The sequence below is a fragment of the Tursiops truncatus genome, chromosome 2, assembly GCF_011762595.2.
Source record: "Tursiops truncatus isolate mTurTru1 chromosome 2, mTurTru1.mat.Y, whole genome shotgun sequence".
Classification (NCBI taxonomy): Eukaryota; Metazoa; Chordata; class Mammalia; order Artiodactyla; family Delphinidae; genus Tursiops; species Tursiops truncatus.
Window position 1 is genome coordinate 162,082,497 of NC_047035.1, and position 15,773 is coordinate 162,098,269.

General features: G+C 39.9%; 1 protein-coding gene across 3 annotated transcripts in view; it reads right to left on the reverse strand.

Annotated features, from left to right (window-relative positions):
- The window catches only part of LOC101333922 (nebulette), a 152,663-nt gene that overhangs the window by 38,087 nt on the left and 98,803 nt on the right, over positions 1 to 15,773 (reverse strand). For all 3 annotated transcript variants that reach the window (XM_073801631.1, XM_073801630.1, XM_073801629.1), the window contains 7 exons: positions 15,445 to 15,555; positions 12,853 to 12,963; positions 8,272 to 8,382; positions 7,994 to 8,104; positions 5,488 to 5,592; positions 3,768 to 3,860; positions 251 to 343 (listed from right to left, as the gene is read on the reverse strand). In XM_073801631.1, coding sequence (XP_073657732.1) covers positions 251 to 343; positions 3,768 to 3,860; positions 5,488 to 5,592; positions 7,994 to 8,104; positions 8,272 to 8,382; positions 12,853 to 12,963; positions 15,445 to 15,555 — 735 coding nt within the window. The remainder of the gene's footprint in view (positions 1 to 250; positions 344 to 3,767; positions 3,861 to 5,487; positions 5,593 to 7,993; positions 8,105 to 8,271; positions 8,383 to 12,852; positions 12,964 to 15,444; positions 15,556 to 15,773) is intronic.

The window sequence follows — 15,773 nt, forward strand, 5'->3', positions numbered from 1 at the left end:
CAGCCCCTAAGACCTTAACCTCATCTCTGAATGCCCCCAAGGACAAGAACAGAGTAGGCATTCGATACCATGTTCTTTAATAAGCAAATGCACATGCTTGGTGTAATGCTACCCCAACATAAATATGTGTGAAATCTTATCTCCACCTTTCAGGAACTGGCCCTCCTACAATGGTATTCATCGTAGTGGTACTTCACCCGGACAAGTGTCATGCGCACAGAAAACAATACTTAAAGGAATATGATCACACATTGCTGATGTTCTTCTGGTTTTCTTTAACTCTCTTGAGCTCTGGTGGATCAGAAATGGCTGTTCCATGGTTCATCTCTTCCTTGTATTTTACCTGCATGATTTATTTTTTAAAATGTAAGTTTTATTCAACACAAGGCTTAAAAAATAGTTAAGAATTCTTCATTTGTAACTACTGCATAGTTGAATTTTTAATTCCAATATTAATTTTCCTTCAGTGGGAACACAAATTTTTATTTCATCTGGTGCTTTCAGGATTCCTTTATCCTGAAGTACAAAGAAACCCATATCCATTCCCCTATCCATCACTGAAGAGGTTTTTGTTTGTTTGTTTGTTTTGTTTTGTTTTTTTGCGGTACACGGACCTCTCACCGTTGTGGCCTCTCCCACTGCGGAGCACAGGCTCCGGACGCACAGGACCAGCGGCCATGGCTCACGGGCCCAGCCGCTCCGCGGCATGTGGGATCTTCCCGGACCGGGGCACGAACCCGTGTCCCCTGCATCGGCAGGCGGACTCTCAACCACTGCGCCACCAGGGAAGCCCTGAAGAGGTTTTTTAATTAAAATAAGCATATATTGCTTGTGAAAATAAATTTTATCATCAGGCAGATGCACCAAAAACCTTGGAAATTATCTTAATATAATAACTTATTATTTTCTATTTGAAAAGCAGTTTCTATTTATTAACATGTTAATTGAAATTCACCATGTATTTAAAGGCAAAAGTCAAACTGAGTTAGCTACAAAGTCTTGGAAACACTGTGTATCTGACCCAGAGTACCCAAATGATCCAGAATAAGAAAAAAATAAAAGAAGAGAAAGGGGAAGGTGGAGGGAAATGCACTACAAACAGAGGCCACTGAGTGCTGATCGCTATAGATGGGCCAGTGGCAGAAAGTCAGGAAGTGTCTTCTACCCACACAATCATGTTATGTAAAGCCCGCCTATATCCCGGCATTTGCTTCAATCAAAAGCTCCTCGTTCAAGTCTATTTAGAGGAAGATCAACCAGACAAATGATAATGCCAACACACAGTTATGCCTGGGACAAGCTCTTTAAATTTACGAAATGATTAGTGATGCTATCATATCAGGTGGTATTTTAATATGTGTAAAATTCATGGAAGATTGGATTCGAGAAAAAGGACACACACATATATGTACGGAAACATGGGCTAGACTTAAGAGGCATATGTTGACATTTAGCCAAGACTTAAATCTACATAAAACATCTTTTAGAAATCATTTGGTAATGTTTAAAATGATTAAAGCTGAAATCCACACTGACAGTCATAAAGAAACGATACCTAAATATCTTTGCGATCTACATCTTAGCATCTGTACATTTAATGTGAGATATGAGTAACAACGTCAATATTAGGCCAGATCCAGAACAGTTAAATGGAGAGTACATTGAGACAGACTAGCTCTAACTAAGATTCAAAAGTAGCTCTTAACAGAGAAAGCTAATAGCCCAAAGACTTTTACTCTGGAGGTGGAAAATGTCGAGATCTTTAAATGTTAAAGAGTCCTACCTTGGTTCGACAGATCTAGCTAATCTTGAAAGGGCAACTTTCCATTTGAATACTAAGCAGGAGTTTAGGGCCCAACCTCATAGAGATACAGAACTACTATTATTTGCTAGAAGGGGCAGTGGGATGCTGGGAGACGAAATGATAGACTGTACTACTTTCTGTGATTTTCCTCGGGTGAGAAGCTAAACATGATTAAAGACGAACATTTCTGTTTTTCATACGACTCCAACCAGTCATTTCACTGTAGGCAATAGAACTGCACAGTACAGAACGTTTATAACATTATATACACCAGTACACTGATGGGTACATTTCAAATATTATCATTTGGAAGTGAAGGAAACAACCGTTCTACATTTCTCAGCCGAACGAATTTCTCCACCAGACTCTAGCGTTGCCTGACACAGGCTCTCGCCATGGCGGATCGGAATCCTCACCGTCAGGTCCTCCTCCTTATGCTTTCCTCAGGAGATAGCTCCATTCATGCTACAGGGATTTTAGTGCACTAGGATTCTGCAGATTTTTTGTAAGTTCATTTTGAAGTCTGTTTACCACAGCATTACCTTGCCTCTCCTACTCTGTCTCCACAAATGCCAGTGCACACATATTCTAAGATGCCAGGTAACCGTCAGAGTTCCTGACAGAGGAGTTTAATCAAGGCAGTTCTACTTGGATGACTTCAAGAAAACTCTGCCTCTAAGGGTGAAGGTGAAGAGAAAGGTCAGGCAAGGGCAAGCGAGGAAAGAACCCTACTGAGTTCCTCAGCAAGAAGCTAAATACAGTAGGCCCTTCACTTCCTCAGTGTGAAACCGTGGATATGGAGGGCCAACAGTAAGGCAGTTGAGCATCTGCAGATTTTGGTATGAATGTGTATGAGTGTGTGTGAGTGTGGGTTGGTGGGGCTCCTGGAACCAACGCCCATGGATACCAAGGAATGACTGGATAACAACTATTACCAAATATGCCTATTGGTAAGGATAGCAATTATCCATTGTAAATGTCAAGCACTGAATGAAGAAGTTTTTAATCCATAACATTAAACACCTCCTCTACCCTTCCACCAAGCTCAAAGGGAACTGGGGGTGGGGAAGCAGGTGATTTATTTTACAAAATTATAGTGAAGGTGTGTGCTTTCCTTTGCTGGAAATTGGAAGAAGCAGAAGGCGAATGGGGCCTCTTTGAAACCTTCTCTTAAGCCACCAAATGAATGCTCTAGGGCCTTTAATCATTCTGTCAGGGTAAAATTTCTTTCCTCCAAGTTGTGGAAAGGTATTGAAATGTATCCTTTCTCTGAAAAATTTAATACACTTAAAATTCTGTTCAAAAGGGTGAAATCTAATCCTAGATTTCATTACTGTACTATTAAAGTGATCTATCTCTTATGCCCTATGATATATCAAGATGAAATACTGCTTTAGGTTCAAGGGGAACAAGGCTACAGTTTCCTTCTGAAAGTTAGACCTTTGATATTTGATGAAATAGTGCTTCAACAAAGTGAAGAAAAAAAGGCAGCCAGTTTAGTAAAGAACCAAAAACATTTATCTAGCTTATGTTTGCTTTTGGAAAGGATGATTAATGTTATAGAGAACTGGGGGCTTCCATGGTGGCGCAGTGGTTAAGAATCTGCCTGCCAATGCAAGGGACACGGGTTCGAGCCCTGGTCCGGGAAGATCCCACATGCCGCGGAGCAACTAAGCCCGTGCGCCACAACTACTGAAGCCTGCACTCAAGAGCCTGCAAGCACAACTACTGAGCTCACATGCCACAACTACTGAAGCCTGCGCACCTAGAGCCCATGTTCCGCAACAAGGGAAGCCACTGCAATGAGAAGCCACCGCAATGAGAAGCCCGTGCACCGCATTGAAGAGTAGCCCCTGCTCACTGCAGTGTAGAGAAAGCCAGCGCACAGCAACAATGACCCAATACAGCCAAAAATAAATAAATAAATAAATTTATATTTTAAAAAATGCTATAGAGAACTTACTGAACTAATATTCTGCTGATTTTTCTTCACTCGTTCAATCTCTGGAGTATCTTTTACTGCTGTGCCAGCTCCTACCTCTTTCTTATAAAGTACCTTTATTATAAGAGAAGGAAAAGAATAACTATAAGCTTATTAGAATTCAAGTCCTAGAGATCTGATTCTTGAAAAAGAAAATTTCTCAGATTTTAAAGTAATGTGAATACAGCTTCTATTTATGAGAACCAATGTCACGTTAATCAATTAAATAATCCATTATGAGAATAAATGCAAAACTTTGGTTTTGTATTCCACAATATTACAGTAAACCTCTACTACCTGTTCTAGGGTATGCTTGGTAACTTACAAGGCTTGATCTGAGAATATAAATCAGCAAACTAGAGTTTCCTTCTCAAATACAAATACATATCACATGTGTATTTGAGAAAAATCAAAGGACATATTAAAAAAGCTCACTAAGCAGTTATCATTTAATTCAAAACCAGCATGAAGTTTTAAGCAACTGCTATTCTCCAAATGAGAGCAAAGATGCTCTCGTTCTCTTCAAAGAAAACATTAGCTCTATCTTCAACATCAACACTAAGTCAGCCTATTTTCCTTATCTTTCCACTTATTCCTTAGACCTTCCCATCCTTAACAATACCCACCCCTTTCAAACACAAAGCAAAAGAAAAAACAAAGTGTCCTACAGAAAAATCCCTACCAATACCCAGCCCTTTCAAACACAAAGCAAAAGAAAAAACAAAGTGTCCTACAGAAGAATAGAATAATTATAAGGAAGTCATACGAGGACAGAACTACTCCCTCTCTTGATATTTGTTAACCCGCAGGTCCCATGAGTGTGTGTGAGTCGGGGTGGGGAGTGGGGGGCCCTGGAACCACCAGGACCAGTGGGGGTCAGGAGAGCAGGACATGAGAGATGTTCCCCTGCAAAAGCTAGAAATTTGGGAGACCGTGGAATCACAGGAGATAAGAGCCACACTGCCCTTCTCCCTCATCGACTCCTCCAGCAAGATTTCTCCATTTCTCAGCACCGCCTGGCTGTGAAGACCCTAAAGGTACCTGAGCAGCACACCTGGAGGGTTAAGAGCTTGCCAATTTACTAGAAGCAGAAAATATTCCAGAAATCTTCAGAAATAATAGAATTTATATTTTTAATAACACATTTGCCTAACTACTAAATGAGTTCATTCTACATTAAAATATTAGCTGTACCATCAATTTTTATTTTAGAATTCAAGTTTATATATCCCTTAAATAGAAGCCCAATATCTTAATGAATGGTGCTGACAAAATTCCTATGCCTCAGAACAAAAATATGAAAGTTTAGGAACTGGTTACAAACTGCTAAACCCCTAAGTATATTATCAATGTAAATAATCAATGACCAGGAAGGAAATCACTTCATATGACTATTTTCATCTTCAAAGTAAAATCTGTGTGGAAGATTAAGATCTCTTTCTTGAGTGAAATTTTAAAATTCAGTTAAAAATAGCAGTTGCTTGTACCAAAGAAGGAGATAGGAATTTGTAATTCTACAACAATCACGATAAATTATAAGTTGTAAGAACATTTGGTATTCTTATTATTTTAAAGAAGGAAAGATATACATTTGACAGAAAATTCTAGCAATGCAGCCAAAAATCAGACAATGAGGGAAAAAGGCCCTCCTTACAAAACATAATTTCAAGGTGGCAACTGAAAAGAAATAATGACTACTCACCGCACTAATGTTTTGTTGAGTTGTCTTAATTCTCTGGATTTCAGGAGTATCTGCCACAGTAGAATAGCTAGAAAGCATCTTCTCTGCCTCATCTTTATACTTTTTCTAAAATTATAAACAGTGAATGTGAATCTGAAACTCTGTGTGCGCATGTACAAGAGAGACAGAGACAAAGAAAATGGTACTACTTTTCCCAACTCTATTATATACCACCTGGCTCTACATTATATCTTAGGATTCAAAGCAGTTGTTGATGTGCTTATGCCATAGTAAACATACAAGCATATGCGAACAGAGCAGGCAAACAGTCTAGGAAATCACACTCACCTCCACTCAGGCAATGCCTCCCAACCCAGACTACTCAAACGCCCTGGGAGGGCTTGACCTTGATAGCATTCCTACGCCTAGAACCTACTCTCTCAGGAGCAGTCCCAGTTCCTGTTCAAAGTAGCCCTTAGAACTCCTACCAGTAACCTGACTCTCTTTGCTTACTTGTTTTCATGCTTCTGGATTTATGTTTTGCTTCCTACTTCAGATAAAGATACATCTGATTAAGAGAAAGGTACTAGTATTTTGTAGTGGAGACTGAAATCTCAATTTTCTTTCTACTAAATGTACTCTGAGGGCTTCCCTGGTGGCGCAGTGGTGGAGAATCTGCCTGCTAATGCGGGGGACACGGGTTCATGCCCTGGTCTGGGAAGATCCCACACGCTGCGGAGCAACTAGGCCCGTGAGCCACAACTACTGAGCCTGCGCGTCTGGAGCCTGTGCTCTGCAACAAGAGAGGCCGCGATAGTGAGAGGCCCGCGCACCGCGATGAAGAGTGGCCCCCGCTTGCCACAACTAGAGAAAGCCCTCGCACAGAAACGAAGACCCAACACAGCAAAAATAAATTAATTAATTAATAAACTCCTACCCCCAACATCTTAAAAAAAAAAAAATGTACTCTGAGCTCTGATACATCCTGGGCAATACCTTCTACTAGTGCCAGCATTTACACAGTATTAGGTATTGTCCTAAATACTTAACACACATTAACTCATTTAATTAACCCCACAAGCAGATACTATTATTATCCACTCTTACAGATGGGGAAATGTAGGGATTAGCTAAGAAGTGTCAGAACCAGGATTTAAACCCAGGCACTCTGGCTCCAAAGTCAGGGAAGGTAACTGCATGGCATACGGATGCTTGTTAGGAAAGGTAATTCCTGTTCATGTTGAAATGCACCACAGCATCATTACACCGTTTTAAGTATTCCATTGTATCCCAAATAACTAAAATTCCTTAAATCAGATGTACCCTCATCATACTCAAAAAATCAACACTGTTAAGTTAAAGCAGGAATTCCAACAGCTCAGGCATCACTTCCTATGGGAAGCTTTTACTCTTTTTTTTTTTTTTTTTTTTTGCGGTATGCGGGCCTAGCACTGTTGCGGCCTCTCCCGTTGCGGAGGACAGGCTCCGGACGCGCAGGCTCAGCGGCCATGGCTCACGGGCCCAGCCGCTCCACGGTATGTGTGATCTTCCCGGACCGGGGCACGAACCCGTGTCCCCTGCATCGGCAGGCGGACTCTCAACCACTGCGCCACCAGGGAAGCCCAGTATTGGATTCTTGAGTGACAAGCCACCGAAGCTGAGTCCTGTAACTCTCTCATTTTGAACCAGTGAATGTTTAGACTCTTTGCTCATGTCAACCAGAATTTTGACAAATTTGGTCAAATTCGGTTAAAAATTATTTCAACACAAACCCCATTAACCAAATTCAATTCCTTCATCATTTTTCTTTAACCATTTTATTTTTTTCATTCCCTTTACTATTTTTCCATTAGGATTCATTCTTTTTGTAACAAATTTTATAACAAAGAAATTATTCACTAATGAATATTTTTGCCCAAATCAGATTTTATCTGATTAACTTTCTTCTTCCAATAAACTTTCTTTTGTGGTCATTATTTCTCTCACATCCAGTTTTCTAGAGGATATGTTACGGGTGTACCTGGCAAATTAAATTTTATCAAGAAAACTTAGTTCTTCCATTAAATTTTAGTTAATATTCAATTTCACCTAGTACAGTTTTATTCACTCAGTTTCAGTTGAAGTTGATTATTTTAATTTTAACATTCATGATGAAATGGATAAAAGACAAATTGTTTGTAATTTTTTTCTGTAGTATAAGCATTAGAGCCAAGTTCACGATAGAGTCAAAAAATGGAAATTAAAAAGGTCAAAATGCCCTTGGACCCAAAACCAAGGGCATTTTGACCTTTTTAGAGGGCCCCAACATGGGCGCTCTGACACTCAATAATGTCTATTGAACTGAATCTACAGCAGTTGTCCCTTTCATTAATGAGGTAATCAGGTTTGGTCAATGGTTCCTTTATAATAGAGTGCATTGACTTTGAATAGAAAGCCCTCAAAAAGACACCAATCATAGAGACACACACAGCACAAGGTGACTGGATATTAGAATACATTATCCTAAGCATCTTCATTCTCTACCAACCTGGCTATAGATTTCAGATGCCCTCTTGGCTCGAAGCATATCCGGGATATCCATGCTCACTTGCATTCCTTTCCCTTTAATTTCATTTTCTAAGTCTTTCTTATATTCTTTCTAAAAGAACAGAAAACAATCTTCAGAGCTTTGCATGGCCTTCCACAGCAATGTAGATATTTATGTGTTTGAATCTCAATGCCACACGTATGGAAACACCACTTATACTTTTCCTGTATGCAATTCGGTATGTTTGTTTTAAACTGTGTGTGCCATTAGTTTCTTACCTGGCTGGCCATTTCAGATGCTTTCTTAGCTCTCTGGATATCGAGGGTACCTGTGCTCACCTGCATGCCTTTCCCTCTAATTTCAGTCTCCAGATCTCTTTTATAATCTTTCTGCAGAAAATAAAACCTGCAATTAGGGCTTTACAATAATTTGAAAATCTGTGTTGAAAAACTCGATGTCATTTTTGACATCAAGATCATGGCTTTTAGAAATAAGTCGGACCTTTATGTCTTTTATTTCTAGGAAACAACAAAGATTTTTAATTTGTGGCAAGAACACAACTTGGAGTGATGTATTCACAAGGAATCAGGAGGTTTTCTCTACTAACCTGACTTAAAAAAGAAAACCGAGTGAGCTGAAGGAAAATGTTTTATATTTTAATATGGTAAAATTGATAAATTATTGGTTAATATATAACTCAGTTGATGAATATCAATAAAATGTGAGTATAAAATTGTCAGGTCTTGTTCTGTAGTGAATAATTGCTGGTTGCTTCCCTGGAATCCCACTCCTCTTTTTCCTTCATTAGCTCCTTGATTTGCCACTGGGCAACTCACTGCTTCCTGTTCTCAGCCCCCAGCTTGGCTGAGACTGGCCGCCATCCAAGGGCCCCATTGGGCTTAAGTAAATCGTTATAGCCCACCCCTGGCCCTTCATGATCGGTTCAAGGATAGGTACATTTCTTTTTCCACACAAGGTATCAAGAGACTTTCTCTTTCCTTCTGGACATGAATGGAGAAGTCTGTAGCCCTAGGATCTGCCAGATGTCTCTCTGCAAACAGGAGAAAAAAGCCTGCCTGAGAACAGAAAGATAGAAAATGAAACGGAATCACACTGTTTGAGTCCTAGATCAAGCCACACCCAAGAATTCCTCTACTGTTTGGTTACAAGAACAATAAGTTATCTGCTTTTTTGAGCCAGCTTGAGTTGCATTACCTGTTACTTATAATAAAATGTCGTAAGTACACAGACACAACTGTCTTAAGAGATTCTTGTCACATTCTAAAACTGATTATAAAATTCAGCAAGCTGTACTCTTATAATTGTACATTTTTCTGTATGTTTTTCGTCAGTGAAAATTATATTAAAAGGAAAAAAACTATTGATTACCTCCTATTAAATTCTTTCAAAAACAGTTATTTTCTATTATGTTGACATACTGTAGATTTGTGATTCCCTGCTCTAAAGTAAATTTCGCTTTGCTTATTTGTGGTGTTCTAAATTTAGAGACGTCGTAAACAGAAATCTCAGTCTCAGAGAAATACTATATTTTCCCCCATCTACTACCCATAAATCTGCCTATTTTCACTGACTTACAGTCTCGGTTTCACTTTTCGAATGAAAGTTCAAGTACTAATGTCTAACTTTCAAACTAATAATATTCAATTATTACTATGTCTGTAAAAAGCTCTGTTTTTAGCCAGCCTCTTTAGGCCCGAAAGCAAAACACCTCATTTGAAGGGCAATATATGTAGAAACTGAGGTACTGATCATAGATTTTGCCACCAAAGTCTCATGGTAGACGTATGTCATCTAATTTTCCGATATGAACTTTCAAATCTAAAAGCATTCAAAAGCACATAAATAGACTACATAGGACGCTAATCACATCAGTTAATATTGATGCATAATAAAATACCCGAAAACTTAAAAGAAAAACATGATGACATCTAGGTTCCAAGCAAGTCCCAATGCACACATGCTTTTAGAGCCTGAGTCAAATGTGTTAATGACCCAGTGGCTAAAGAAAGTCACATGGTCAAGCCCACAGGTACAGGAAGGTTTGAATATTAGACGTCATTTGTGTAATAATACAGCACATTGACTTTACCTGAAAAAATAAACACTGAGCTATAGCAGAGTCCCTAAGTCTGGTTGAAAAGGATCTGAGAGCCTGTCATTTGGGCAAACTGGGACATGGTTATAATTACATGCAAATGAGACCTCCGGATTACAAACATAATAGCCTCACCAAAATTGGTTTAAGCTACCTGTAACCACAGTACAGCTGACTCCCCTAGGCCTGTTTTTCCCATAGGCTCTCAATAACAAAAATGCACCATTTTCCTAGTAAGTCTGAGCCATGAACAACATGGGCTTGAACTGTGCAGGTTCACTTATACATGGATAGTTTTCAATAGTAAATACCACAGTACTACCTGGTCTGTGGTTGGATCAATCAGCGGGTGCAGAGGAACCACAGATACATAGGGGAGACCATAAATTATATGTGGGTTAACCCCCCGTGTGGTTCAAGTGTCAACTGTGTACAGTCCCAAGATACTCAGAGAAATCTAAACCAGCGTATGGCTGAATAAGGTAACGTATCACCATATACTAAGGAAAGATGCAGCACTCCAACTTCTCATAAAAGGAATACGTCACAGAAGGTTCTTAGGTAAAAGTGTGAAATGCAAAATCTCTATTCTTCCCACATTCTTTTCTCCAGAGGAAGTATGCTTTATTTTGGCTTCAAGTCTCAGCCCCATGAGGGTGATTTGGAAAAACTCTTCTACAGCTCCAAATTCCCCACCCCACTCCCACACTCCAATCCAGGACCTTAACTAATACTGGATGTCACACTCTCCTCATAATAACAAAAATAGCAGAAAATTGTTAAGTAGTGATTTGGTAGTTACTGGGTAGTTAGCTACTCAGAAGCTCAAGGAGGCCACCGTAAGAAAGTACTAATAAATCTAAGAAATGAATGACAAGAGAGAGCACGAGAAAGAATCAACCATGCAAAACCCAGGGGAAGGAGTATGGCGCCCATGCTGCCCATGACTGGAAGCCACTGGAGAGTTTTCAGTGGGAGGAATCACATAACTTAATTCTTCCAGGATTATTCTGGCTGCTGGGTAGAGAATGGGTACTGAGAGGTCAGTGATGGAAGCAAAATTCTGGTTAGGAAGATACTGTAATGATCCAGGTGATAGAGATGGTAGCTTGGATGAGGGTGGGGGAGAGTAGATGGATCTAGGAAGTCATTATGGGGCTGGAGTCAACGAAACTTGCTGACAAGAGAAATCAAAGTGACTTGGGAAAAATTAAGGGTTTTCGCGTGTAATGTTGAGTCCCTGTTACAATGCACTTAAACGCCATTTACATGTGGTCGTGCCTATGGGACATTAGATGTAAATGGTTGCATATTCACATCCACGTTATAGAATACAATTCTTCTATAAGAATGAAGTAGAACTATGTGAAGCAACATGGAAAAGGGTCCGTAATATTTAGTGAGAAAAGCAAGCACAAAGTACATGGTATTTATTTAAGGTTTTTTTAAGTCTCTGTGTGCACAAGTGTAGAGTCACCTATATACAAATAAAAGTGGGCCTGGAAGGCTCTACAGCAAATTCGTAACAATGGTCTCAGGGGGATGACAGAATTAAGGGCAGAGTCAAAGAAGGTTTTCAAGTGCCTGTTCAGCATGCATCCTCCCACCCACCCCCACCATTTCTAAATGGAATCCCTACTCGTCAAGAATTCTCTGGCATCCCTAGTTTCTTTGACTAAGTCAGTTATGGCTATTCCATTCCCCTGGCCAGTACCTAACCCTGGGGATGGAAGCAGATCCCAACACAGCAGTAACTCCACCGGCAGTTAATCAGCTACCTCTCAACCTCCAGATTTCCTGGGTGGGACTCAGTCCTAAGCCAGCTCTTCCTAACTGCACTTGTCGCATCGTAGCTCTCCCAGTAACCCAACTGAAGCCTCACCCTAGCCAGCCTTGAGGTAAGTGAGCTGCACCCCTTAACATGTACCCCAACTTTCTCTTTATGTATTCTTCTTCTAAGTCATCTCTTCCCAAATACTCTCTGCTCCAGTGGCCCTGTTACATTTTCAAAATTTCTGGGGGAATTCAAGAGATGTGGAACTGATTTTGGGGAATGTCCTTCGAAAAATACACATTTCCTTCTGACTGCTACAACTTTGTTATCTTGTATCTATCATGTCATAGCATCTAAGACAAAACTTCTAAATTAATATCCTGTTGTTCATGTGTTACATGAAGAAGAAATGAACCTCAACCCAAAATTGCTGACCCTACAGAAATTTCAGACGTGTTGATGAGGTCAACAGAGGATATTTTGAGAACATGCAACCAAATCACACAGAAATGGCATGATTGCCATGTTATAGTCTCGATGTGTGATTTTCAAGTTCTGCTCACCAAGTTGGAAACGCAGATATGCCAAGTAGCACACGATCCATCCTTCAAGAAAAAATGGTATGAAAATATTTATCATAGTTTAAAATTAACATGAGATTTGTATTACGGAATAAAGTGAGCAGGTGTGTGTGTGTGGGTGTGTGTGTGTGTGTGTGTGTGTGTGTGTGTGTGGGTGTGTGTGTGTGTGTTCTATTAAAATGCCTTTCCCCAAGTTTTCTTTGATATACTTGAAGTTAATGAGCAAAGCAGAAACTGTAAATTTTCCCAGTAAGCATGATGACTGCAGATGGTTTCCATTCCAAACTGTTAAACTAGTCACAGAAAGCTTTGGAAAATGTCATGTACTAATCAGTTTGTTACTATGATCTGTACGAGTCTCAAGGTCTGCATCACTCACTCTACTAACCTCACTAGCTATCTCAGAAGCTCTTTTGGCATGCTGAATTCCAAGGGTGTCAGTGCCAACTTGCATTCCCTTCCCTTTAATTTTTGATTCCAGATCTTTCTTGTATTCTTTCTGTAAAAAAGCAACATTTTACAACACTCAGACACTCAGGGGACAAACATACATCTGTATTCAATGATACCAAAAATGGCTAAACGTATTTTTTTAAAAAAGAAAACATAGTTTACTTTGAACTATGAATGACCGCCTAGAACTACATTTTCTGAACTGCTTAGAACTATATTCACTATTCTCACTGAAGAAGAGTATATATACACTGTGAAGATTTTTATTTATTGCCAGGTGAGAATCTTCACTGACAATTGTCTTGAGGCCTGAAGGACAGAGGCAAGTTTAAATGAGTTGATATTTTAGAAAGAAGACTGATTTTGAGGTCAGAGCACTCTTGGCTGTGTGTGTGATGTTGGAAATCTTTCTTCACATTTCTGGTTTACTCATCTGCGATTGGGGATAATAATTCCTCCACGCAGGATCACTGGGAGGGTCAGTGAGACAGCACACAGCCTAGTGCCCAGCACAGAGCGGGTGCTCAGTAACTGACAGCTTCTTCTGGTCTTTTACTCCTATACCCACATGCGAAGACCTGGGTTTTTGCTGCTCCTGCTACCGTGTTGCCATTCACCTTTCACTGGCTGAACTCTGCCATTGAGAGTTTAAAACAACTTTTCCAAGTATTATTGACAAGTGATTTACAAGATCTGACTCTGAATGTCACTGGATATGTCATCACAACAGAAGAATTTGTAGAAAATTACTAACGCGGGTAAGTGTAATGACAATATTAGCCAGACATCGTGGCAGACAGCTGCTGTTTCTGCCCGAACAGCATCTATTCCTCCCTATTCTGGCAAAAAGTTCTACAATTTTCTCTTGAGGAATTACCTCTAACCCCTCTCAATCCATAAACTTTGGGTGGGGTGATTTCCTACTACCCACATATACTTTTAATTCCACTAAAATGCTTTTAATGTTTCCTTTAATTTATGTAAAGAACACTAGCCAAAGACGAACGTAAATCTTTAGAAACACATATCAATTTAGAATATTTTATATTTAAAACATCATTAAACTACCTAGAAAGTTAACTGACTCCAGTCTTGATTGGGTCAAGTGGGGGCACAGGACAGAAGGTGACCCAATGAGATTCAATCCTTAGACCTTAATCCTATTTTAAAGAAGCAGATGCTCACTTCCTACTGGGATTAGTGGCCACAGACATGAGTTATCCTGTCGTGAAGAGGGGCCATCACATAAAAGCAGCCTCTCACAAATGAAGCAACTGCGAAGATAACAGAACTGAGGGATGAAGAAGAGAGACATCATTCGAATTCCAACCTGAAGGAAACCTGATCTTCGGATTTCTCTGTTCTTCAACCAAAACAAAGTTTCTTTGTTGCTTAACCCAGTTTGAGTTGGGTTTCTATCATTTGCAACCTAATAGGGTCATCACCATCATCACCACCACCATCATCGCCACCGTTTATTAACATATGGGGATAAAGCTTTAAATTTTTTCACTGCTAAAGTCAGCCAGATTCTTCTCAAAGCCCAGTGCCATTATTTACTATTAAAGTAACGACATAACACAAGGAGTAAAGGATTTAAAGCACTTCAGAGGCACTTCATTCTTATAAATTTCATGTAAAGTAAGTAATGGCCACTATCATTTTATACAGAGGTTTAAGTGGACTCACTTAGTAGCTAGGCAAGGACTAGGACAGTCATTTTGTTTATGGGCAACACAGCATGGGAACTTTTTAAAATTTTTTTAGTTTTTATTTTTTTTGCGGTATGCGGGCCTCTCGCTGTTGGGGCCTCTCCCGTGGCGGAGCACAGGCTCCGGACGCGCAGGCTCAGCGGCCATGGCTCACGGGTCCAGCCGCTCCGCGGCACGTGGGATCTTCCCGGACCGGGGCACGAACCCATGTCCCCTGCATCAGCAGGCGGACTCCCAACCACTGTGCCACCAGGGAAGCCCCAGCATGGGAACTTTTAAACTACAGTTATTGACAGACCATGATAACACACCTTCCTAATATGCCTTTCACTTGTTTAAAAGATGAAGTTAAACCTTATTAAATTATTTTGGTTAATTATACAGAATTTTCTCTAAAATGAGGAAATGGTCATTTGTCTCACACCACATAGACAGGAAATGGTGAGCATCATTTTTTTTTAATTCATTGATGGGGAAAAGACTCTTTTAGGTCATAGCTGCTTATAATCATCTTATACATAAAAGCTGTGGAACATTTACACTGTACACAGTTAACCCTTAAACAACAAGAGGACTAATCCGCCTATGACTCATCATCGGCTCTCCACATCCCAGCATCCACAGATCCACAGATGCAGCCAGCCGCGGACTGTGGAGCGCCGTAGAATTTACAACTGAAAAATACATATGAGGGGACCTGCACCGCTCAAACCATGTTGTCCAAGGGTCAACTGTAAAATCTCTGAGAAAGGTTTACAGACAAGGAGATCAGCTGAAAATGCATACATTCTCAATTGTTACATAAATGTACTCACCTCACTAGCCATTTCAGATGCACGTTTTGCTCTCTGAATATCAAGTACTTCTGAATTAAGTTCCATTCCTTTCCCTTTTATTTCATTTTCCAAATCTTTTTTATATTCCTTCTATGAGACAAGAATATTATTGCGTGAAACTTACTAGGAAACTCTAATTTATGTATTGTTTTTTTTTTAACATCATTATTGGGGTATAATTGCTTTACGATGGTGTGTTAGTTTCTGCTTTAATAACAAAGTGAATCGGCTATACATATACATATGTTACCATATCTCTTCCCTCTTGCGTCTCCCTCCCTCCCACCCTCCCTATCCCACCCCTCCAG